Source organism: Oncorhynchus mykiss, chromosome 2 (assembly GCF_057628025.1).
Source record: "Oncorhynchus mykiss isolate SJ-2025 chromosome 2, ASM5762802v1, whole genome shotgun sequence".
Classification (NCBI taxonomy): domain Eukaryota; kingdom Metazoa; phylum Chordata; class Actinopteri; order Salmoniformes; family Salmonidae; genus Oncorhynchus; species Oncorhynchus mykiss.
The window spans coordinates 16,541,780-16,563,732 of record NC_143023.1 but is presented as its reverse complement, the minus strand read 5'-3'; the positions used below and the strand labels follow the sequence as shown (position 1 = coordinate 16,563,732).

The following is a 21,953-nucleotide window of genomic DNA, read 5'->3' as shown; positions in this document are numbered from 1 at the left end:
AAGAGGGAGATGGGTAGAGAGAGGGAGATGGGTAGAGAGGGGGAGATGGGGGGAGAGAGGGAGATGGGGAGAGAGGGGGAGATGGGTAGAGATAGAGGGAGATGGGTAGAGAGAGAGGGAGATGGGGAGAGAGAGAGATGGGGAGAGAGAGAGGGAGATGGGGAGAGAGAGAGGGAGATGGGTAGAGAGAGAGGGAGATGGGTAGAGAGAGAGGGAGATGGGGAGAGAGAGAGGGAGATGGGGAGAGAGAGAGGGAGATGGGGAGAGAGAGAGGGAGATGGGGAGAGAGAGAGGGAGATGGGGAGAGAGAGAGGGAGATGGGGAAAGAGAGAGGGAGATGGGGAGAGAGAGAGGGAGATGGGGAGAGAGAGAGGGAGATGGGGAGAGAGGGAGATGGGTAGAGAGAGGGAGATGGGGGAGAGAGAGGGAGATTGGGGAGAGAGAGGGAGATGGGGAGAGAGAGGGAGATGGGGAGAGAGAGGGAGATGGGGAGAGAGAGAGGAGATGGGGAGAGAGAGGGAGATGGGGAGAGAGAGCTAGGAGATGGCGAGAGAGAGCTAGGAGATGGCGAGAGAGAGAGAGGAGTTGGGGAGATGTGGGGGGAGGGAGAGAGATGGGGAGAGGGAGAGGGTGAGCTAGAGGGAGATGGAGAGAGAGAGAGAGAGGAGATGGGGAGAGAGAGAGATGGGGGGGGAGAGAGAGAGAGGGTGAGCTAGAGGGAGATGGGGAGAGAGAGGGTGAGCTAGAAGGAGAGAGAGAGGGTGAGCTAGAGGGAGATGGAGAGAGAGAGAGTGTGAGCTAGAAGGAGATAGCTGTGGGTACTCCATTACTTCCCCCCCGGTCTGCACATTGGATGAATAATTGAATAAGGCAGTGATGACATCACACCAGGCCCACAGGAAGCACTGAAGAGATTCCACCATCTCTTCCTCCCTCTCTGTCTCCCTCTCCCACTCTGCCCCAAACTCTTCCTCCCACTCCCACTCTGCCCCATACTCTTCCACCCTCTCTGTCTCCCTCTCCCACTCTGCCCCATACTCTTCCTCCCTCTCTGTCTCCCTCTCCCACTCTGCCCCATACTCTTCCTCCCTCTCTGTCTCCCTCTCCCACTCTGCCCCATACACTCACCTGTCCATCCCTGAAAAAGAATGAGTGCAGCCCATCTAGTCCTTTTTCTCTCCTCCTTTCCATCTCCATCATCTATCTGTCCATCCTAGATAGAAACTACATTCCACTGCACCCATCTATGTATGCATCTCTCTCTTGTTCCCCTTATTTCTCTTTCCCTCTACTCTGGAATGCGGAGAATTCTCCCCGTGTTTTTGTCACCCTTCTCTCTGCTGGTTTAGTTTTTATTCCCATGAGAAGACACAGTTTCAGATGTGGTGTTGTGTACATAATATTAGATGGAAGGTGGCTTCAGTGAATACTGTAGTTTGTTACTACCTCCACATTTTCACCCCAAATCAGCACCTCACAGTCAGCAACTAGGCCTATAGTCATCATCATCATCATCTAACTCACCTGTAGTTCTTGACTCCCAGGTTCTTCCTCCATCAGCTGTTCCTCTCACCTCCACCTCTTCTTCCTCTACCTCTTCTTTCCTCTTTTCTCCCTCCTCTTTTCTCTGTCCATCCATCCTCCACAGGTTCCCTTCACTGGCTGAGCACCCAATCCGCTGCGAGGGACATAACTGGGGTTGTCCAATCGCATCCTCTGCTTTCTGGAACATTTCCCTAAAAGCAGCCAATGAGGTGAGGGGAGGTGGTTGCAGGAAGGTGGCCTGGGCCTGGGAGGTGTACTCCCATTGGATTCCGTCACTGTCCGTCTTTTCCCTCCTCCACTTGAGGTTGTAGAGGAAGTCAGGGTCAGGGGTTATGACTGTGGGATCAGGATCCGGTTCAGTTATTAGTTGGTAGGCCGGGGAGCTGTGTTTGCTACGGTTACGCAGTTCTTTGAAGGTCATCACTTTTGAACCCGACCCTGACGTTGACCCAGATGACGACGTTGACCCGGAAGTAGATTTCTTCAGGGTTTCCTCATTGGATTTTCTAACTTCCAAGGGCGGGGGCAGGGTCAGGGTTTCACCATCGGGGGAGAAAGCCATGAGCCAATCAAATCGCTCAGGGCGTAAAGAGTTGGCGAGTAGGGTGCAAACTTTGAGGGGGGGCAGGGTAGGGGGGACAGGGGGTAAGGGACGCGGAGGAGGAGGGGGAGGGGTTTCCGAGAGCACAGGGGAATATTTGAAAGTCTCGAAGTTAACATTGTTAGAGGTGTTGGTATTGCCAGTGCTGTAGTAGGAGTCAGATGCTAGGCTAACGTTAGCCCCAAACCCGCTGTTTCTCTTCCTCCTTCTCGCCATGTCAGTGAAAGACGTGGTTCTAAACACATCTCTGCTCTCCTCTTTCTCTCCCTCATCCTCCTTTACTCCTCCAAATATATCAGTCTCTCTATCCCTCTCCACCTCTGACCTCCCTCCTCCATCTCTCCATCCATCCACAGCCAACCCATCTATATCATACTGCTCCTTAGCCTTCTCCTCTTTTCTCCTCATCCCTCTATCTTGTGTCTGTCCAGGTCTGGAGGTGTGGTGGGTCTCCCCCTCTCCCTCCTCCTCCAGTCCCCCTACACAAACCCCCAGCTCTGGGCTGAGTTTGAGGAGCTCAGCCTGGGTCAGTCCTGCTAGCACCAGTAGCTTACGGATCTCATCATCCAACGCATGGAAAGAGGGAGGAGGGGGGAGAGAGGGCGGGGGAGGGATGGCAGGGGGGGTGGTGGAGTTGGAGATGGAAATGGTGGGGGCAGGGGGGAGAGGAGGGGGGCGAGAGTTGGGAGGGGAGAGGGACAGGGGGGTCTTCCCGCATCCTGCTTGGAGGGTGGCGAGACGCTGAGCCTCCTTACGGGCTAGGTGCTTCCTCCGAGGGGGAGGGATGGGGGGAGTGGAGGAGGGGAGGGAGAATGGGAGAGGGGAAGATTTGTAGAGAGTAAAGTAAGGGATGGGCTGACAGAGAAGAGGAGGGGGGATGGAGCGTGGGGAAGGAGGGAGGGCCTTCTCACACCTGAAGGTGTAGAAAGTGGGGGATGAGGATGGAGAGGTGCAGACAGAGACGGAGGGGGTGATATCACGGCTGATGTTGATGTAGGTGTGGAGTTCAGAGTTCACGCTGGCATAGCGGGCAGGGGGTTTGGGGGGTCTCGGTGGGAGCTCTATGGGCGAAGAGGTCTCTGATTGTGAGACCAGGGGCTCGTCACAGTCTGAAGGTGCTGTCAGGTCCACTCCAGCATCAGAGAACTCCTGGGAATCTCCCAAAGACCCTCCCCGGCCCTTATACAGCTTCCAAGACATATCCACGTTCCCCATCTCATCCAGAACATCAGAGAGATCCTCCTTGCCCAGATCGCCTAGATCCAGTCCCTTCTCATGGAGCCTGGTGATGTGGGCCAGCTTCACCTGCCTGTTGACACTCTCCAGTCGGTCCAGGTGATCCAGTCGATCCCTCAGTAGATCCCCTTGAGGATCCCCCTCCAGGTCCCAGCGAGCCACCTGAATCACCTGGCTAAAGCGCTCCATCTTTCCAAAGTCTCCCACTGACTCCAGGAAGTCCAGGAGGCCTAGTTTGGCAACCTCTGACCCTAAGCCTGTCTGACCTTTGACCCCCAGGTAGTCAGAGGAGGAGGGGGAGGCGGGGGCGGAGGGGTAGCCCTCGTCTGGGGAGCAGGCGTGTGGGGGGGAGGAAGGGCAACGAGAGACAGAGGGGGGTTTGGGGTTGAGGTGCAGGACAGGGGGGTAACGGGAGGCTGGGTAGCGTTCAGGAACATGAATGTGAGTGTGGTCCTGAGAAATTGACAGATCAGCGTTCCACTTGTGGCCAGAGGACGAGAGAGAGGTGGAGAGATCGGCGCAGTCTGACTCCAGATCGGAGCAGGAGCTGATGGAAGTGGAGGATGAGGAGGTGGAGGAGGTCAGGGAGAGATCCAGGAGAGAGGGAGGGCAGTCGCAGCACGATGGGACCAATGTGTCGTCATCATCATCATCATCATCTCCCTCCTCCTCATCATCAACTTCAACATCAACACTGTTTTCCTCTTCCTCCTCTGTTTCTTTCTTGTCATCCATCTCTTCCTCCGTTTCTTTCTTGTTGTCTATGACCACATCTGTGTTCTTGTTAACATCTGCATTCTCCTCAACTTGTGTTCCTTTCTCCAGTTCCAGGGCATTAGGGGGGCAGGCTGGGGCCAGGACCTGAGGCTGGGGCTGAGAGGGGCTGGCCTGTGTCTTGGTCTTGCCCCCTGTCCCCTCCTGTCTCTGGGGTAGCAGGGGAGGTGGTGGAGGGGGCTGAAGCTTCAGCTGCTGTCTGATGGAGATGGTATTGTTGTTGTTGTGGTTGTGGTTGAACAGACTGTTATTGTCCTGGGGGGAATGGCCGTCGCAACACAGACAAGGCAGGCTGGGTTCATTACAGTTGGGGTCCAGATGAGGAAGAAGAGGAAGAGGAGGAGGAAAAGGGGCACGTTTCGACACAGCTGCTGCTGCACGGACACTTTTAGGTTTGGGTTTGGGTTTGGTCGTAGAGAGGGGAGCTGTGTTTCTCTGTAAGCCCAATCTGGACTGACCCAAGGGGGCACGAGGCTGGACCCCCACCCTGGTCCTGGAAGACTCAGGGGTCGCTTTGGTGGCGCGCCGAGGAGAGGAAGAGGAAATGGTGTTCATGTTTTTGTCTTCCCTCTGGGAAACAGGGCCGTGTGGCTTTGGTTCCGCTGCGGTGGTGGTCCGCCTGCTCGTGTCGATGCGACGAGGCCTCAAGGGCGGAGCGAAGGTTCGGCTAGAGGAGTGCATTTTAGGAATAATAGTTTTCTAATTGTCAATTATTTCTGTTTCTATAGAAACAGGGGTTCTGTTTTCTATCTAAAGGATGAAGAGATCCAAAACGTGACGGTCACATCTTGGCTTGACTCCAAAGATCCTGCAACATCAAAAGAGACATGCAGTCAATAGAGGCACAGTAGATAATAGAGATGAGAGGATTCTGTGCTCCTCTAACTGTACAAGGGACCAGCTTGTTCTTGTTCATAAGAAATCTTACAAGTTAAATCCCCTGGTTTGTTCCATATAACTATTGGGCATTTTCTGCTGTATAATTAATTACCTCCTCAGTGCTGGGACCAGTTAGATGAAAATTAAATCCATCTCTCCTCACTCCTATCCTCCCTCCCTCTCTCTATATATAAACAGACAGAGACAGACACATGCGCGCGCACACACACACACACACACACACACACACACACACACACACACACACACACACACACACACACACACCTAAATGCAATGTCAGTGATAGGAGGAGATCTCCATGAAAACAGTTGGGAACTAATGAAGGACTGTTGTCCTTCAGCATCCCAGTCTACTCTGAGATTCAGCTTGATGGAGTGAGAAAGGATTACTGTAACTCTCATTCTCTCTCTGACAAATATATAGGCCAAGTAAATTGAATCATGATAAATCAAAATGAACTATCTCAATTCCAAGCTTATTTGCATTAAAATAAATGTTGAACAAATTCTTACAATGACGGTCTAGGAACAGTGGGTTAACTGCCTTGCTCAGGGGCAGAACGACAGATTTTTACCTTGTCGATCTAGCAACCTTTCTGTTACTGGCCCAACGCTCACCAACCTGCTGCCCCAATATATAGCCTAGTACAAACATCTTTAGTAAACAAGATCTAATTATTTAGATAATCAAATTCTCAGTTGCGCAATGACTAACGTACAGGCTGTCTTTTAAAACTCATCCACTGCCAAGGCTGAACACATATTCCTCCCCAGCAGCACCGTGCCCTTCACATCAAACGGGGAGAAGGTAGGCCCATATTAATCATAACCTGAACAGCGCTTAGATCGGGCCTGGGACACGTCGCCCTGTTCAGAACCGTTAGAATAACGTCCCGTAACCGCAGAGCACATCATCTGCTGGATTTTCGGTATTTACCATCGGATTTATCGACCTGAAGTGGCGGATGGAGACCGTGGAAAGGAGGAGGGGGGAGAGAGGGGGTACCTCAAGCCGCATCGTCCTGACACAGCCACCCCCCGCTACTATGACAAAATGTATCGCAATGTTTATTAAATTAACTACAACATGATTACATCTGTCATTCTAGTAAACAACCGTAGGCTATAAATCAAGAAAACGGTTATTGACATTGGTTATCTGGATCTGGGGATGTGGGCAGGTGTTGAAAGCATAGCAAAACGTATAGCCTAGATCTCGGTAAATAGAGAGCATTTGATCAACAACAGCTATAATCATATGATTGTGAGATATTTGACTCACCATCAGCTTCGTTGAGGAGAAGATGGAGATGCAGAATCCGTTCTCGGTAAACGGATGCGAGCGCGCAACCCCGTCCGACCAACGAACAGCCTCTCCAATGGTTAAAGCGAGAGCTCTCTTCTCTCGCGACCACCTTATCTTTCGTCATCCGCCGGGACCACACCCCTCTTCTGCCTCACCAATCAATCTCCCTCTCTGTTCATCTGTCAGCTCCTTGCATCCCTCTCAGCCTTTGCTTCCTCCCTCCAAGAAAAAGACAATAACTACGGAATCTTCTACCGTATTCTCTTTGATCTCTAGTATTGGAACCATTCTTTCTATCCGCCATCACACTCCCTCCATCTTTATTATTCTCTTTCATTCTCAGTGGAAATGGAAGGTAACATGGTAAAAGCACATGCTGTATAGTAACCTTGTCACACTGATCGAGGAAGACAGGGCTACACTGTTTCCTTATTAAACACAGGAACCGTGAAAAATAGACTAATTGTCTTTATGAATCATGATGGAAAGCCATACACAATGTTACTGCTCACTGTACTATATTGTTTTCCACAAAAGGTCTGAATATTAAACCCATGTTGGTCACATTTCTTTATTAAAAGCAATAGCAGCAGGTACAGTAGTAATTAGAAAGAGATGATTATACACAGAGGGAGATAGAGAAAACATAATACAAAGACAGTGAGAGACAGCAGGATTGTTCCTTTCGCTTCCTGCTCTAGTCCATTCACTCTGCCGGTAGAGACCAGAGCCCCCTGCCGGTAGAGACCAGAGCCCCCTGCCGGTAGAGACCAGAGCCCTATGCCGGTAGAGACCAGAGCCCTATGCCAAACAGGGCCCCAGGTTGTCATCCTGATTGATGTGATCATCAACCAATGTCACTCCCTGCCATCATCATCATCATCATCATCATCATCATCATCATCATCAAATCCACAGGATTCTAGCGCAGACAGCTGCTAACAGTGACATGTCATACTCACGTCATCATCAATAAATAAAGAGATTGATACAGAGACAGACATACTTTTTGATGACATGGTATTACCAGTTTGAGTAATCAGTTATTTTGTACATAATTAAAAATAATATTATGGAGAACAAAAATGGGCACACACAGGGGTCCTTGAAGACCAGGTTTAAGACTGGTCTAATCTCAACCAGGTTCACTCGCAGTCCAAACTAAAGCCCTGTTCTATTGTAGGTCCCTAGACCCATAACCTAACCCAGGGCTCCCCAACCCTGTTCCTGGAGAGCTACCCTCCTGTAGGTTGCCACTCTTATTACAATCAGGTGCGTTAGATTAGGGTTGGAGCGAAAACCTACAGGATGGTAGCTCTCCAGGACCAGGGTTGGAGAGCCCTGCCCTAGCCCTTAACCCCATGGTGTTCACTGAAGGGGTAGGAGCAAGGGACCGAAATGGAAGCAGCCACACCAACTAGCCCTCCTCAGTCCAGCTACAGTGCAACACACACTAAATAAAAACAGTCTCATCATAGTGTTCACTTGTTTCTCTTGTAGATTTTCTTGGCAAAGTTGAGGAAAACTGCGTGTGGAAGGTTTTGGGCGTGACGCGCGATGAGTTTCTGTAAGCGCTGATAGCTGTCGTCTTCGTATTGGTGGTACAGGGTGGGCATCTGTAGGGTGTTGTACAGTGCTTTCACCTTCTCCACACTGTCATGCCGACCATAACATGACTGGAAGAGGACAATAAAAGTGAATTATTTCTCACCAGAGATATTCTAGTCAGAGCAGTTTACTGTATTGAGCTATGTAAAGAAGTGAATAAATGCATTCATTCCCTCAATCATCCATCCATCCATCATGGCTTAGGTGTATTTACAGTTCAATGGTCAACTGTGACTGTTCATGGTTGACCTCTCACCTCCAGCTCTGCCCTTTGTTCCGGGGTCATGACCCCTAGAGCGGTCACCACCAGCCAGCCGCATTTGTTGTCCTGGATGTCTGTTCCAATCTTCCCTGTCACCGCCGGGTCGCCATAGCAATCCAGGTAGTCATCCTGGCAACAGAGAAACATTGTAAAACAATGCTGTTATGACATTGTTTGTGTGTGTGTGTCAGTCTTATATAATTACTGTGGTCTCACCTGTATCTGGAAGAACTCTCCCATCTCAAGTAAGATATGTTTGGCGTTGTTGTGTTCCTCTTCACTGTCGATGCCCGCCTGGGAATTATTCAGAAGGAGACACACCATTTGTATAAGTTAGAGTTTCTGCACCTTGTATAATGAGACTGACCAGACATCACAACACTAAACACTCACCATGTACATGGCTGCTGCCACAGGGAGGTAGAAGGAGTAGAAGGCAGTCTTGTACTTTACTATGGCCTTATATCTGACACACAGGGAGAGGGAGGGAGAAAGAGTAAAGATTATACCCTTCCAGACCCCAACAATACACTCAACACCCCCCAATCACCTGTACCTTGAATCTCCATATACCCCTCCATCGTTATATCCCACCCCTCTCCCTCTTACAAACCTCTCCATGGTGAAGCGGTTGAGGTCTATTTGACCAGGAGGAGCGGTCATCAGGTCCAGTGCCTGGCCCAGCTCGGTCTGGAAGGACGTCTGAAACACACAGGGACAGAGAAACAATAGTCAGCTACAGCACAAGAGTCAGCTGTGTAAGTATGTGTGTGTGTGTTTGTGTACCTCAGTGAAGAGCTCCAATAGGTGTACGTAGTAGGGCTGTGCCCTGCAGTGTCTGCGCAGTAGTCTGTAGATGGATCCCTCCAGGAGGAAGGAATCATTGATGGCATCCAGACCCACTCTCTCCTGAGAAACAACAGCTATGTTACTGACTGAGCAAACCCTTTGAAGTCTACTATGTTAACAGGGACACATGGTGTTGTTGACAGGTATGGAAGTTGATGTAAGCTTACAGTTAATTTTGGGTAAACCAGTTGGCTGACCATAACAATGCTTTCAGATTAGACTATATTTCTTGTGAGAGCGATAACAGTCAGTCTCACCCTCTTGTACCAGCAGGGCTGACCTCTCCGAGTCTCTGAAGCATCCATGATGTCATCAGCTACCAAGAAGAACGCCTGGAGCTGAGAGAGAGAGAGAGAAATAAAAAGGCAGCGTCAGTCACTTCACTGTGGTACCTCAGCAAAGTGCTAATTGAGGCAATAACTTTGTGTGTGTGTGTGTGTGTCTCTCACCAGCTCAATGCACCAGCCAACCAGCAGGGCCCGTCGCACAGCATCCTGGGTCAGCTCAGTGGGAGGAACAAGCTCCCTCAAAGAGCCAATCACAGACAGACCTCTGTTTCTTTTTCCTCCAGGAGTGTTGTAATGCAACACCTAAGAGAAAGAGAGACAGAGAAATAGAGATGAGTTGTATGGCTTCTCAAATCAAACCCTAGCAACTACCCCTAGACACTTCTCATAGATCTGAAGAATGAATAAATAAATAAATATATATATTACCTTCCTATGGTGGTCTCACAACCCCTAAACACCCAAACACAACACACCATACCTCTCGGAGTCTGTTGAGAGCGTCAGCGAGGACAGAGTCTGTGAGGTCCTGCTCTGTGAGCTCGGTCACCAGCTCCTCAAACTGGGCCTCAAACAGCTGTGGGTCTGACTGCACCGCCCCAGAGTGGTGGGTCCCGTTGCTGCAACTACTGTCACCCTGAGAGCAGAGCACATTTCAGATTGTGAGGGAAAAGCAGGAGGGAGATAGAAAACAACAGCATTAGTTTCCAAAGCATCACATGTAAATAAAGGTCTGGTTTGTGCTTATCCCACCCCAAAAAATGCTTATACAGAAACAGTTCAGTGTCAACAACTCTCAGTTTGTTAACTACCAGTACTAAGTTAGTTGGCTATACCAATGTAGCTAACTAACTAAAACTGTAAGCTCATTGCGCACACACAAGCAGACAGGATGAATATCTTTACAGCAAACTGCACAACTACAGTAAATGACCGCTAGCAACATCCCAGCGGTGCTGTCAGCAGTAGCTTCGAGAGTATGTTCTCTGCAGTAATGTGACGAATTTGAGGTGAAACTATAGCTCGAAAGACCCAGATAAACAAAGTCTAATAATAGAGATGACCCACTAACATTAGTAAAAATAGCACGTTACCTTGGCTAGAATACATCTAGCTAGCTAACGTTACCTAGCTACAGTAGACAGCGCTTAGTCTCCAGATAATAAACTTGTCTGGCTAGCCAATCACGACACAGAGCGATATCACGCCTGAACGTTAGATACCTTTCATAAATAGATAACTAAATAAGCAACTACACACTAGGTTGCAATATCTGCAGTCCTTCTTACCATTATTATCTTGTCCTTGCTCGTAGTGACAGTCTGTTTGTCAATTCTCTCTTCACTGGTGTCTCTTTACCTGTCAAATGGGAGAGTACGACGCACACAGAACTTGGGAATTCGGTGTATTGTAGTTTTTGACCACGTTGGCGTTTATTTTATCGCATAGCTTCTGAACTAAACCTCCCGACAGCCTTCGCGAGTGATCGCAGGGCCGTGGGACCACAAGCCTTCATATGACATCGAGCCTTTTGATTCGATAACGCCATCGAACCAGGATGGGCTTTCGGGCTGACTAACCAATAGAAATCCGGAAGAGGGGGAGTTTAGATGGGGGGGGACATGTCTGATGTTTAGAGAGTTTTGTGGTGAAAGGAACTGCCCTCAAAACATGTACATTAACCCAATCATGAGTTAGAGGTTTAACCCAAGCATGAGTTAGATGTTTCTTGGCTAATAGTCTAATACATCAAACAATATATAATATGCAACATTAAATCTGTGGTTCCATAAGAATAGAATAAAATGGAATAGCGCATTTCTATAAAATGTTTAACCTAGCTACACATTTTGAACACATTACACACATGAACACTTTCATGTTGTGGATCATTTATTCAATATGTTGAAATACATGACTTCATTAAAAGTTCTTGCATTAGAACATTTATGTATCATATTTGAAGAGAATAATATGTTTATTCAGTTAGGCTCTATCACTTCAAGCCATACAATTATACAATGTGCAAGATAGGAGGTAGAAATTATAGCAACAGTTTTAACACAGCTCAGTGCTTCTGTGTGTTTGAGTGTGGTTGTGTGTCTGTGTCTGTGTGTGTGTGTGTGTGTGTGTGTGTGTGTGTGTGTGTGTGTGTGTGTGTGTGTGTGTGTGTGTGTGTGTGTGTGTGTGTGTGTGTGTGTGTGTGTGTGTGTGTGTGTGCATATGTGTATCTGTGTGTTGTGTTTAAATCACTTACATACATAATTGTGTGTATATTCAAAACTTAAGTCTTCACAATATCGCCATTGAGTGTATAACTCTTGTCCGACTGGGTTGAGGTTAGCCAGCTTTCTATTCCAATCCAGACAGTATGTCCTCTAAGAATACTGCACGCTTTATGTTGTCCAACCTCCAGTATCAGACTATAATATCCAGATTCTCATAGTTCCCACTAAGTCTTGCTGGAACTATCATCCTGAATATCTGATCCCCAACATCTATACAAACGTATCTGTACATTTATTGCAAGAATCTCTTTAGTGCTTTGGGAATCCTACTGAGGTGTAATTGATCAGACATAATCGTTCAGCCAGAGCCAGACACATCACAGAGTTCATGGATGATAGTTAGTTAGAACCCAGTATACCTACGGCTCTGGGTTCAACAGCACAACATTGATCCATCCCCTTCACTATACATTTACACATTTCCAAAGGCTCAGAGCAACTAGGTTTTGGATGCAAGAGAGAGAGAGAAAGGGAGAAAAGTAAGAAGCATTGCCAAAACATGCAGCTAAAGTCATTCTTAGGGGAAGGTTGGTTATTTTGTAGGATTTGATCCACAGGGAGGGAAGTTGTAGTATTTCAACAAGGCTCCTGTTTCATTTGGAGTACATTATGGGGGGTTGTACCATAACATACAAATCAAATCGCTATGTCCAAGGGCATCTCAGAGACAGGAAATGCCGAGTTTAGGAGTATGATGTCTTAGACCGGTGTAATAAGAGTCAGTTTTGAGTTTGGGGTAGATGGTGTGTTAGCTTTGAGTTTGGGGTAGATGGTGTGTGAGTTTTGAGTTTGGGGTAGATGGTGTGTGAGTTTTGAGTTTGGGGTAGATGGTGTGTTAGCTTTGAGTTTGGGGTAGATGGTGTGTGAGTTTTGAGTTTGGGGTAGATGGTGTGTGAGTTTTGAGTTTGGGGTAGATGGTGTGTGAGTTTTGAGTTTGGGGTAGATGGTGTGTGAGTTTTGAGTTTGGGGTAGATGGTGTGTGAGTTTTGAGTTTGGGGTAGATGGTGTGTGAGTTTTGAGTTTGGGGTAGATGGTGTGTGAGTTTTGAGTTTGGGGTAGATGGTGTGTGAGTTTTGAGTTTGGGGTAGATGGTGTGTGAGTTTTGAGTTTGGGGTAGATGGTGTGTGAGTTTTGAGTTTGGGGTAGATGGTGTGTGAGTTTTGAGTTTGGGGTTGATGGTGTGTGAGTTTTGAGTTTGGGGTAGATGGTGTGTGAGTTTTGAGTTTGGGGTAGATGGTGTGTGAGTTTTGAGTTTGGGGTAGATGGTGTGTGAGTTTTGAGTTTGGGGTTGATGGTGTGTGAGTTTTGAGTTTGGGGTAGATGGTGTGTGAGTTTTGAGTTTGGGGTAGATGGTGTGAGTTTTGAGTTTGGGGTAGATGGTGTGTCAGTTTTGAGTTTGGGGTTGATGGTGTGTTAGCTTTGAGTTTGGGGTAGATGGTGTGTGAGTTTTGAGTTTGGGGTAGATGGTGTGTGAGTTTTGAGTTTGGGGTAGATGGTGTGTGAGTTTTGAGTTTGGGGTAGATGGTGTGTGAGTTTTGAGTTTGGGGTAGATGGTGTGTGAGTTTTGAGTTTGGGGTAGATGGTGTGTTAGTTTTGAGTTTGGGGTAGATGGTGTGTTAGTTTTGAGTTTGGGGTAGATGGTGTGTTAGTTTTGAGTTTGGGGTAGATGGTGTGTTAGTTTTGAGTTTGGGGTAGATGGTGTGTGAGTTTTGAGTTTGGGGTAGATGGTGTGTGAGTTTTGAGTTTGGGGTAGATGGTGTGTTAGTTTTGAGTTTGGGGTTGATGGTGTGTGAGTTTTGAGTTTGGGGTAGATGGTGTGTGAGCTTTGAGTTTGGGGTAGATGGTATGTTAGTTTTGAGTTTGGGGTTGATGGTGTGTGAGTTTTGAGTTTGGGGTAGATGGTGTGTGAGTTTTGAGTTTGGGGTAGATGGTGTGTGAGTTTTGAGTTTGGGGTAGATGGTGTGTGAGTTTTGAGTTTGGGGTAGATGGTGTGTGAGTTTTGAGTTTGGGGTAGATGGTGTGTTAGCTTTGAGTTTGGGGTAGATGGTGTGTGAGTTTTGAGTTTGGGGTAGATGGTGTGTGAGTTTTGAGTTTGGGGTAGATGGTGTGTTAGCTTTGAGTTTGGGGTAGATGGTGTGTGAGTTTTGAGTTTGGGGTAGATGGTGTGTGAGTTTTGAGTTTGGGGTTGATGGTGTGTTAGCTTTGAGTTTGGGGTAGATGGTGTGTGAGTTTTGAGTTTGGGGTAGATGGTGTGTGAGTTTTGAGTTTGGGGTAGATGGTGTGTTAGTTTTGAGTTTTGGGTAGATGGTGTGTGAGTTTTGAGTTTGGGGTAGATGGTGTGTGAGTTTTGAGTTTGGGGTAGATGGTGTGTGAGTTTTGAGTTTGGGGTAGATGGTGTGTGAGTTTTGAGTTTGGGGTAGATGGTGTGTGAGTTTTGAGTTTGGGGTTGATGGTGTGTGAGTTTTGAGTTTGGGGTAGATGGTGTGTGAGTTTTGAGTTTGGGGTAGATGGTGTGTGAGTTTTGAGTTTGGGGTAGATGGTGTGTGAGTTTTGAGTTTGGGGTTGATGGTGTGTGAGTTTTGAGTTTGGGGTAGATGGTGTGTGAGTTTTGAGTTTGGGGTAGATGGTGTGAGTTTTGAGTTTGGGGTAGATGGTGTGTCAGTTTTGAGTTTGGGGTTGATGGTGTGTTAGCTTTGAGTTTGGGGTAGATGGTGTGTGAGTTTTGAGTTTGGGGTAGATGGTGTGTGAGTTTTGAGTTTGGGGTAGATGGTGTGTGAGTTTTGAGTTTGGGGTAGATGGTGTGTGAGTTTTGAGTTTGGGGTAGATGGTGTGTGAGTTTTGAGTTTGGGGTAGATGGTGTGTTAGTTTTGAGTTTGGGGTAGATGGTGTGTGAGTTTTGAGTTTGGGGTAGATGGTGTGTTAGTTTTGAGTTTGGGGTAGATGGTGTGTTAGTTTTGAGTTTGGGGTAGATGGTGTGTGAGTTTTGAGTTTGGGGTAGATGGTGTGTTAGTTTTGAGTTTGGGGTAGATGGTGTGTGAGTTTTGAGTTTGGGGTAGATGGTGTGTTAGTTTTGAGTTTGGGGTTGATGGTGTGTGAGTTTTGAGTTTGGGGTAGATGGTGTGTGAGCTTTGAGTTTGGGGTAGATGGTGTGTGAGTTTTGAGTTTGGGGTAGATGGTGTGTGAGTTTTGAGTTTGGGGTAGATGGTGTGTTAGCTTTGAGTTTGGGGTAGATGGTGTGTGAGTTTTGAGTTTGGGGTAGATGGTGTGTGAGTTTTGAGTTTGGGGTAGATGGTGTGTTAGCTTTGAGTTTGGGGTAGATGGTGTGTGAGTTTTGAGTTTGGGGTAGATGGTGTGTGAGTTTTGAGTTTGGGGTTGATGGTGTGTGAGTTTTGAGTTTGGGGTAGATGGTGTGTTAGTTTTGAGTTTGGGGTAGATGGTGTGTGAGTTTTGAGTTTGGGGTAGATGGTGTGTGAGTTTTGAGTTTGGGGTTGATGGTGTGTGAGTTTTGAGTTTGGGGTAGATGGTGTGTGAGTTTTGAGTTTGGGGTAGATGGTGTGTGAGTTTTGAGTTTGGGGTAGATGGTGTGTGAGTTTTGAGTTTGGGGTTGATGGTGTGTGAGTTTTGAGTTTGGGGTAGATGGTGTGTGAGTTTTGAGTTTGGGGTAGATGGTGTGAGTTTTGAGTTTGGGGTAGATGGTGTGTCAGTTTTGAGTTTGGGGTTGATGGTGTGTTAGCTTTGAGTTTGGGGTAGATGGTGTGTGAGTTTTGAGTTTGGGGTAGATGGTGTGTGAGTTTTGAGTTTGGGGTAGATGGTGTGTGAGTTTTGAGTTTGGGGTAGATGGTGTGTGAGTTTTGAGTTTGGGGTAGATGGTGTGTGAGTTTTGAGTTTGGGGTAGATGGTGTGTTAGTTTTGAGTTTGGGGTAGATGGTGTGTGAGTTTTGAGTTTGGGGTAGATGGTGTGTTAGTTTTGAGTTTGGGGTAGATGGTGTGTTAGTTTTGAGTTTGGGGTAGATGGTGTGTGAGTTTTGAGTTTGGGGTAGATGGTGTGTTAGTTTTGAGTTTGGGGTAGATGGTGTGTGAGTTTTGAGTTTGGGGTAGATGGTGTGTTAGTTTTGAGTTTGGGGTTGATGGTGTGTGAGTTTTGAGTTTGGGGTAGATGGTGTGTGAGCTTTGAGTTTGGGGTAGATGGTGTGTTAGTTTTGAGTTTGGGGTTGATGGTGTGTGAGTTTTGAGTTTGGGGTAGATGGTGTGTGAGTTTTGAGTTTGGGGTAGATGGTGTGTGAGTTTTGAGTTTGGGGTAGATGGTGTGTGAGTTTTGAGTTTGGGGTAGATGGTGTGTGAGTTTTGAGTTTGGGGTAGATGGTGTGTTAGCTTTGAGTTTGGGGTAGATGGTGTGTGAGTTTTGAGTTTGGGGTAGATGGTGTGTGAGTTTTGAGTTTGGGGTAGATGGTGTGTTAGCTTTGAGTTTGGGGTAGATGGTGTGTGAGTTTTGAGTTTGGGGTAGATGGTGTGTGAGTTTTGAGTTTGGGGTTGATGGTGTGTTAGCTTTGAGTTTGGGGTAGATGGTGTGTGAGTTTTGAGTTTGGGGTAGATGGTGTGTGAGTTTTGAGTTTGGGGTAGATGGTGTGTTAGTTTTGAGTTTTGGGTAGATGGTGTGTGAGTTTTGAGTTTGGGGTAGATGGTGTGTGAGTTTTGAGTTTGGGGTAGATGGTGTGTGAGTTTTGAGTTTGGGGTAGATGGTGTGTGAGTTTTGAGTTTGGGGTAGATGGTGTGTGAGTTTTGAGTTTGGGGTTGATGGTGTGTGAGTTTTGAGTTTGGGGTAGATGGTGTGTGAGTTTTGAGTTTGGGGTAGATGGTGTGTGAGTTTTGAGTTTGGGGTAGATGGTGTGTGAGTTTTGAGTTTGGGGTTGATGGTGTGTGAGTTTTGAGTTTGGGGTAGATGGTGTGTGAGTTTTGAGTTTGGGGTAGATGGTGTGAGTTTTGAGTTTGGGGTAGATGGTGTGTCAGTTTTGAGTTTGGGGTTGATGGTGTGTTAGCTTTGAGTTTGGGGTAGATGGTGTGTGAGTTTTGAGTTTGGGGTAGATGGTGTGTGAGTTTTGAGTTTGGGGTAGATGGTGTGTGAGTTTTGAGTTTGGGGTAGATGGTGTGTGAGTTTTGAGTTTGGGGTAGATGGTGTGTGAGTTTTGAGTTTGGGGTAGATGGTGTGTTAGTTTTGAGTTTGGGGTAGATGGTGTGTGAGTTTTGAGTTTGGGGTAGATGGTGTGTTAGTTTTGAGTTTGGGGTAGATGGTGTGTTAGTTTTGAGTTTGGGGTAGATGGTGTGTGAGTTTTGAGTTTGGGGTAGATGGTGTGTTAGTTTTGAGTTTGGGGTAGATGGTGTGTGAGTTTTGAGTTTGGGGTAGATGGTGTGTTAGTTTTGAGTTTGGGGTTGATGGTGTGTGAGTTTTGAGTTTGGGGTAGATGGTGTGTGAGCTTTGAGTTTGGGGTAGATGGTGTGTTAGTTTTGAGTTTGGGGTTGATGGTGTGTGAGTTTTGAGTTTGGGGTAGATGGTGTGTGAGTTTTGAGTTTGGGGTAGATGGTGTGTGAGTTTTGAGTTTGGGGTAGATGGTGTGTGAGTTTTGAGTTTGGGGTAGATGGTGTGTGAGTTTTGAGTTTGGGGTAGATGGTGTGTTAGCTTTGAGTTTGGGGTAGATGGTGTGTGAGTTTTGAGTTTGGGGTAGATGGTGTGTGAGTTTTGAGTTTGGGGTAGATGGTGTGTTAGCTTTGAGTTTGGGGTAGATGGTGTGTGAGTTTTGAGTTTGGGGTAGATGGTGTGTGAGTTTTGAGTTTGGGGTTGATGGTGTGTTAGCTTTGAGTTTGGGGTAGATGGTGTGTGAGTTTTGAGTTTGGGGTAGATGGTGTGTGAGTTTTGAGTTTGGGGTAGATGGTGTGTGAGTTTTGAGTTTGGGGTAGATGGTGTGTGAGTTTTGAGTTTGGGGTAGATGGTGTGTGAGTTTTGAGTTTGGGGTAGATGGTGTGTGAGTTTTGAGTTTGGGGTTGATGGTGTGTGAGTTTTGAGTTTGGGGTAGATGGTGTGTGAGTTTTGAGTTTGGGGTAGATGGTGTGTTAGTTTTAAGTTTGGGGTAGATGGTGTGTTAGTTTTGAGTTTTGGGTAGATGGTGTGTGAGTTTTGAGTTTGGGGTAGATGGTGTGTGAGTTTTGAGTTTGGGGTAGATGGTGTGAGTTTTGAGTTTGGGGTAGATGGTGTGTCAGTTTTGAGTTTGGGGTTGATGGTGTGTTAGCTTTGAGTTTGGGGTAGATGGTGTGTGAGTTTTGAGTTTGGGGTAGATGGTGTGTGAGTTTTGAGTTTGGGGTAGATGGTGTGTGAGTTTTGAGTTTGGGGTAGATGGTGTGTTAGTTTTGAGTTTGGGGTAGATGGTGTGTGAGTTTTGAGTTTGGGGTAGATGGTGTGTTAGTTTTGAGTTTGGGGTAGATGGTGTGTGAGTTTAGTTTGGGGTAGATGGTGTGTGAGTTTTGAGTTTGGGGTAGATGGTGTGTTAGTTTTGAGTTTGGGGTAGATGGTGTGTGAGTTTTGAGTTTGGGGTAGATGGTGTGTTAGTTTTGAGTTTGGGGTTGATGGTGTGTGAGTTTTGAGTTTGGGGTAGATGGTGTGTGAGCTTTGAGTTTGGGGTAGATGGTGTGTTAGTTTTGAGTTTGGGGTTGATGGTGTGTGAGTTTTGAGTTTGGGGTAGATGGTGTGTGAGTTTTGAGTTTGGGGTAGATGGTGTGTGAGTTTTGAGTTTGGGGTAGATGGTGTGTTAGTTTTGAGTTTGGGGTTGATGGTGTGTGAGTTTTGAGTTTGGGGTAGATGGTGTGTTAGTTTTGAGTTTGGGGTTGATGGTGTGTGAGTTTTGAGTTTGGGGTAGATGGTGTGTTAGTTTTAAGTTTGGGGTAGATGGTGTGTGAGTTTTGAGTTTGGGGTAGATGGTGTGTTAGTTTTAAGTTTGGGGTAGATGGTGTGTTAGTTTTGAGTTTTGGGTAGATGGTGTGTTAGTTTTGAGTTTGGGGTAGATGGTGAGTTAGTTTTGAGTTTGGGGTAGATGGTGTGTTAGTTTTGAGTTTGGGGTAGATGGTGTGTTAGTTTTGAGTTTGGTGTAGATGGTGTGTTAGTTTTGAGTTTGGGGTAGATGGTGTGTTAGTTTTGAGTTTAGGTTAGGTTAGATGGTGTGTGAGTTTTGAGTTTGGGGTAGATGGTGTGTGCATTTTGAGTTTGGGGTAGATGGTGTGTTAGTTTTGAGTTTGGGGTATATGGTGTGTGAGTTTTGAGTTTGGGGTAGATGGTGTGTGAGTTTTGAGTTTGGGGTAGATGGTGTGTGAGTTTTGAGTTTGGGGTAGATGGTGTGTTAGTTTTGAGTTTGGGGTAGATGGTGTGTGAGTTTTGAGTTTGGGGTAGATGGTGTGTTAGTTTTGAGTTTGGGGTAGATGGTGTGTGAGTTTTGAGTTTGGGGTAGATGGTGTGTGAGCTTTGAGTTTGGGGTAGATGGTGTGTTAGTTTTGAGTTTGGGGTTGATGGTGTGTGAGTTTTGAGTTTGGGGTAGATGGTGTGTGAGTTTTGAGTTTGGGGTAGATGGTGTGTGAGTTTTGAGTTTGGGGTAGATGGTGTGTTAGTTTTGAGTTTGGGGTTGATGGTGTGTGAGTTTTGAGTTTGGGGTAGATGGTGTGTTAGTTTTGAGTTTGGGGTTGATGGTGTGTGAGTTTTGAGTTTGGGGTAGATGGTGTGTTAGTTTTAAGTTTGGGGTAGATGGTGTGTGAGTTTTGAGTTTGGGGTAGATGGTGTGTTAGTTTTAAGTTTGGGGTAGATGGTGTGTTAGTTTTGAGTTTTGGGTAGATGGTGTGTTAGTTTTGAGTTTGGGGTAGATGGTGAGTTAGTTTTGAGTTTGGGGTAGATGGTGTGTTAGTTTTGAGTTTGGGGTAGATGGTGTGTTAGTTTTGAGTTTGGTGTAGATGGTGTGTTAGTTTTGAGTTTGGGGTAGATGGTGTGTTAGTTTTGAGTTTAGGTTAGGTTAGATGGTGTGTGAGTTTTGAGTTTGGGGTAGATGGTGTGTGCATTTTGAGTTTGGGGTAGATGGTGTGTTAGTTTTGAGTTTGGGGTATATGGTGTGTGAGTTTTGAGTTTGGGGTAGATGGTGTGTGAGTTTTGAGTTTGGGGTAGATGGTGTGTGAGTTTTGAGTTTGGGGTAGATGGTGTGTTAGTTTTGAGTTTGGGGTAGATGGTGTGTGAGTTTTGAGTTTGGGGTAGATGGTGTGTTAGTTTTGAGTTTGGGGTAGATGGTGTGTTAGTTTTGAGTTTGGGGTAGATGGTGTGTGAGTTTTGAGTTTGGGGTAGATGGTGTGTTAGTTTTGAGTTTGGGGTATATGGTGTGTGAGTTTTGAGTTTGGGGTAGATGGTGTGTGAGTTTTGAGTTGGGGTAGATGGTGTGTGAGTTTTGAGTTTGGGGTAGATGGTGTGTGAGTTTTGAGTTTGGGGTAGATGGTGTGTTAGTTTTAAGTTTGGGGTAGATGGTGTGTTAGTTTTGAGTTTTGGGTAGATGGTGTGTTAGTTTTGAGTTTGGGGTAGATGGTGAGTTAGTTTTGAGTTTGGGGTAGATGGTGTGTTAGTTTTGAGTTTGGAGTAGATGGTGTGTTAGTTTTGAGTTTGGGGTAGATGGTGTGTTAGTTTTGAGTTTGGGGTAGATGGTGTGTTAGTTTTGAGTTTAGGTTAGGTTAGATGGTGTGTGAGTTTTGAGTTTGGGGTAGATGGTGTGTGCATTTTGAGTTTGGGGTAGATGGTGTGTTAGTTTTGAGTTTGGGGTATATGGTGTGTGAGTTTTGAGTTTGGGGTAGATGGTGTTTGAGTTTTGAGTTTGGGGTAGATGGTGTGTGAGTTTTGAGTTTGGGGTAGATGGTGTGTTAGTTTTGAGTTTGGGGTAGATGGTGTGTGAGTTTTGAGTTTGGGGTAGATGGTGTGTTAGTTTTGAGTTTGGGGTAGATGGTGTGTTAGTTTTGAGTTTGGGGTAGATGGTGTGTGAGTTTTGAGTTTGGGGTAGATGGTGTGTTGGTTTTGAGTTTGGGGTATATGGTGTGTGAGTTTTGAGTTTGGGGTAGATGGTGTGTGAGTTTTGAGTTTGGGGTAGATGGTGTGTTAATTTTGAGTTTAGGTTAGGTTAGATGGTGTGTGAGTTTTGAGTTTGGGGTAGATGGTGTGTGCGTTTTGAGTTTGGGGTAGATGGTGTGTTAGTTTTGAGTTTGGGGTATATGGTGTGTGAGTTTTGAGTTTGGGGTAGATGGTGTGTTAGTTTTGAGTTTGGGGTAGATGGTGTGTTAGTTTTGAGTTTAGGTTAGGTTAGATGGTGTGTGAGTTTTGAGTTTGGGGTAGATGGTGTGTGCATTTTGAGTTTGGGGTAGATGGTGTGTTAGTTTTGAGTTTGGGGTATATGGTGTGTGAGTTTTGAGTTTGGGGTAGATGGTGTTTGAGTTTTGAGTTTGGGGTAGATGGTGTGTGAGTTTTGAGTTTGGGGTAGATGGTGTGTTAGTTTTGAGTTTGGGGTAGATGGTGTGTGAGTTTTGAGTTTGGGGTAGATGGTGTGTTAGTTTTGAGTTTGGGGTAGATGGTGTGTTAGTTTTGAGTTTGGGGTAGATGGTGTGTGAGTTTTGAGTTTGGGGTAGATGGTGTGTTGGTTTTGAGTTTGGGGTATATGGTGTGTGAGTTTTGAGTTTGGGGTAGATGGTGTGTGAGTTTTGAGTTTGGGGTAGATGGTGTGTTAATTTTGAGTTTAGGTTAGGTTAGATGGTGTGTGAGTTTTGAGTTTGGGGTAGATGGTGTGTGCGTTTTGAGTTTGGGGTAGATGGTGTGTTAGTTTTGAGTTTGGGGTATATGGTGTGTGAGTTTTGAGTTTGGGGTAGATGGTGTGTGAGTTTTGAGTTTGGGGTAGATGGTGTGTGAGTTTTGAGTTTGGGGTAGATGGTGTGTGAGTTTTGAGTTTGGGGTAGATGGTGTGTTAGTTTTGAGTTTGGGGTAGATGGTGTGTGAGTTTTGAGTTTGGGGTAGATGGTGTGTGAGTTTTGAGTTTGGGGTATATGGTGTGTGAGTTTTGAGTTTGGGGTAGATGGTGTGTGAGTTTTGAGTTTGGGGTAGATGGTGTGTGAGTTTTGAGTTTGAGGCACCTTTCTTCTGAAGGCAGATTGGAGATGGACTAGATGAGGGGTGTTGAGGATTACATTTTGATTTTACCTCAAGAAAATGAACCACAAAAAAAAGACTAATAAAGATGTAAGTT

General features: G+C 46.3%; 2 protein-coding genes across 9 annotated transcripts in view; both read right to left on the bottom strand.

The window, feature by feature from the left end:
* rusc1 (RUN and SH3 domain containing 1) overlaps positions 1 to 6,505 on the bottom strand; it is a 28,288-nt gene extending 21,783 nt beyond the window's left edge. For all 7 annotated transcript variants that reach the window (XM_036939706.2, XM_036939711.2, XM_036939710.2 and 4 more), the window contains exons 1-2: positions 6,341 to 6,505; positions 1,525 to 4,964 (exon numbers count right to left, since the gene is read on the bottom strand). In XM_036939706.2, the coding sequence (XP_036795601.1) occupies positions 1,525 to 4,837 (3,313 nt within the window). In that variant the 5' untranslated portion in view covers positions 4,838 to 4,964; positions 6,341 to 6,505. The remainder of the gene's footprint in view (positions 1 to 1,524; positions 4,965 to 6,340) is intronic.
* A 416-nt stretch (positions 6,506 to 6,921) lies between these two features.
* On the bottom strand, positions 6,922 to 10,884 carry fdps (farnesyl diphosphate synthase (farnesyl pyrophosphate synthetase, dimethylallyltranstransferase, geranyltranstransferase)). 2 transcript variants are annotated; one of them, XM_021598292.3, is made up of 10 exons: positions 10,660 to 10,884; positions 9,852 to 10,007; positions 9,533 to 9,673; positions 9,341 to 9,421; positions 9,021 to 9,143; positions 8,848 to 8,936; positions 8,628 to 8,700; positions 8,451 to 8,528; positions 8,229 to 8,363; positions 6,922 to 8,040 (listed from the first exon to the last, which is right to left on the bottom strand). In XM_021598292.3, exons 1-10 carry the CDS (start codon positions 10,660 to 10,662, stop codon positions 7,846 to 7,848), a joined length of 1,074 nt encoding a protein of 357 aa, XP_021453967.1. In that variant the 5' UTR covers positions 10,663 to 10,884; the 3' UTR covers positions 6,922 to 7,845. The 2 variants fall into 2 exon arrangements, with proteins under 2 accessions (XP_021453967.1, XP_090046666.1); XM_090190540.1 differs by having other exon boundaries at positions 10,465 to 10,666.
* Between the last annotated feature and the right edge of the window lie 11,069 nt (positions 10,885 to 21,953).

Excerpts from the sequence above, each read along its gene's own strand:
- fdps (XM_021598292.3), bottom strand. Across the intron at positions 8,529-8,627 it reads TGGCAGCAGCCATGTACATG|GCGGGCATCGACAGTGAAGA; the intron begins GTGAGTGTTTAG and ends AATAATTCCCAG. Across the intron at positions 8,041-8,228 it reads AACAAAGGGCAGAGCTGGAG|TCATGTTATGGTCGGCATGA; the intron begins GTGAGAGGTCAA and ends GTCCTCTTCCAG.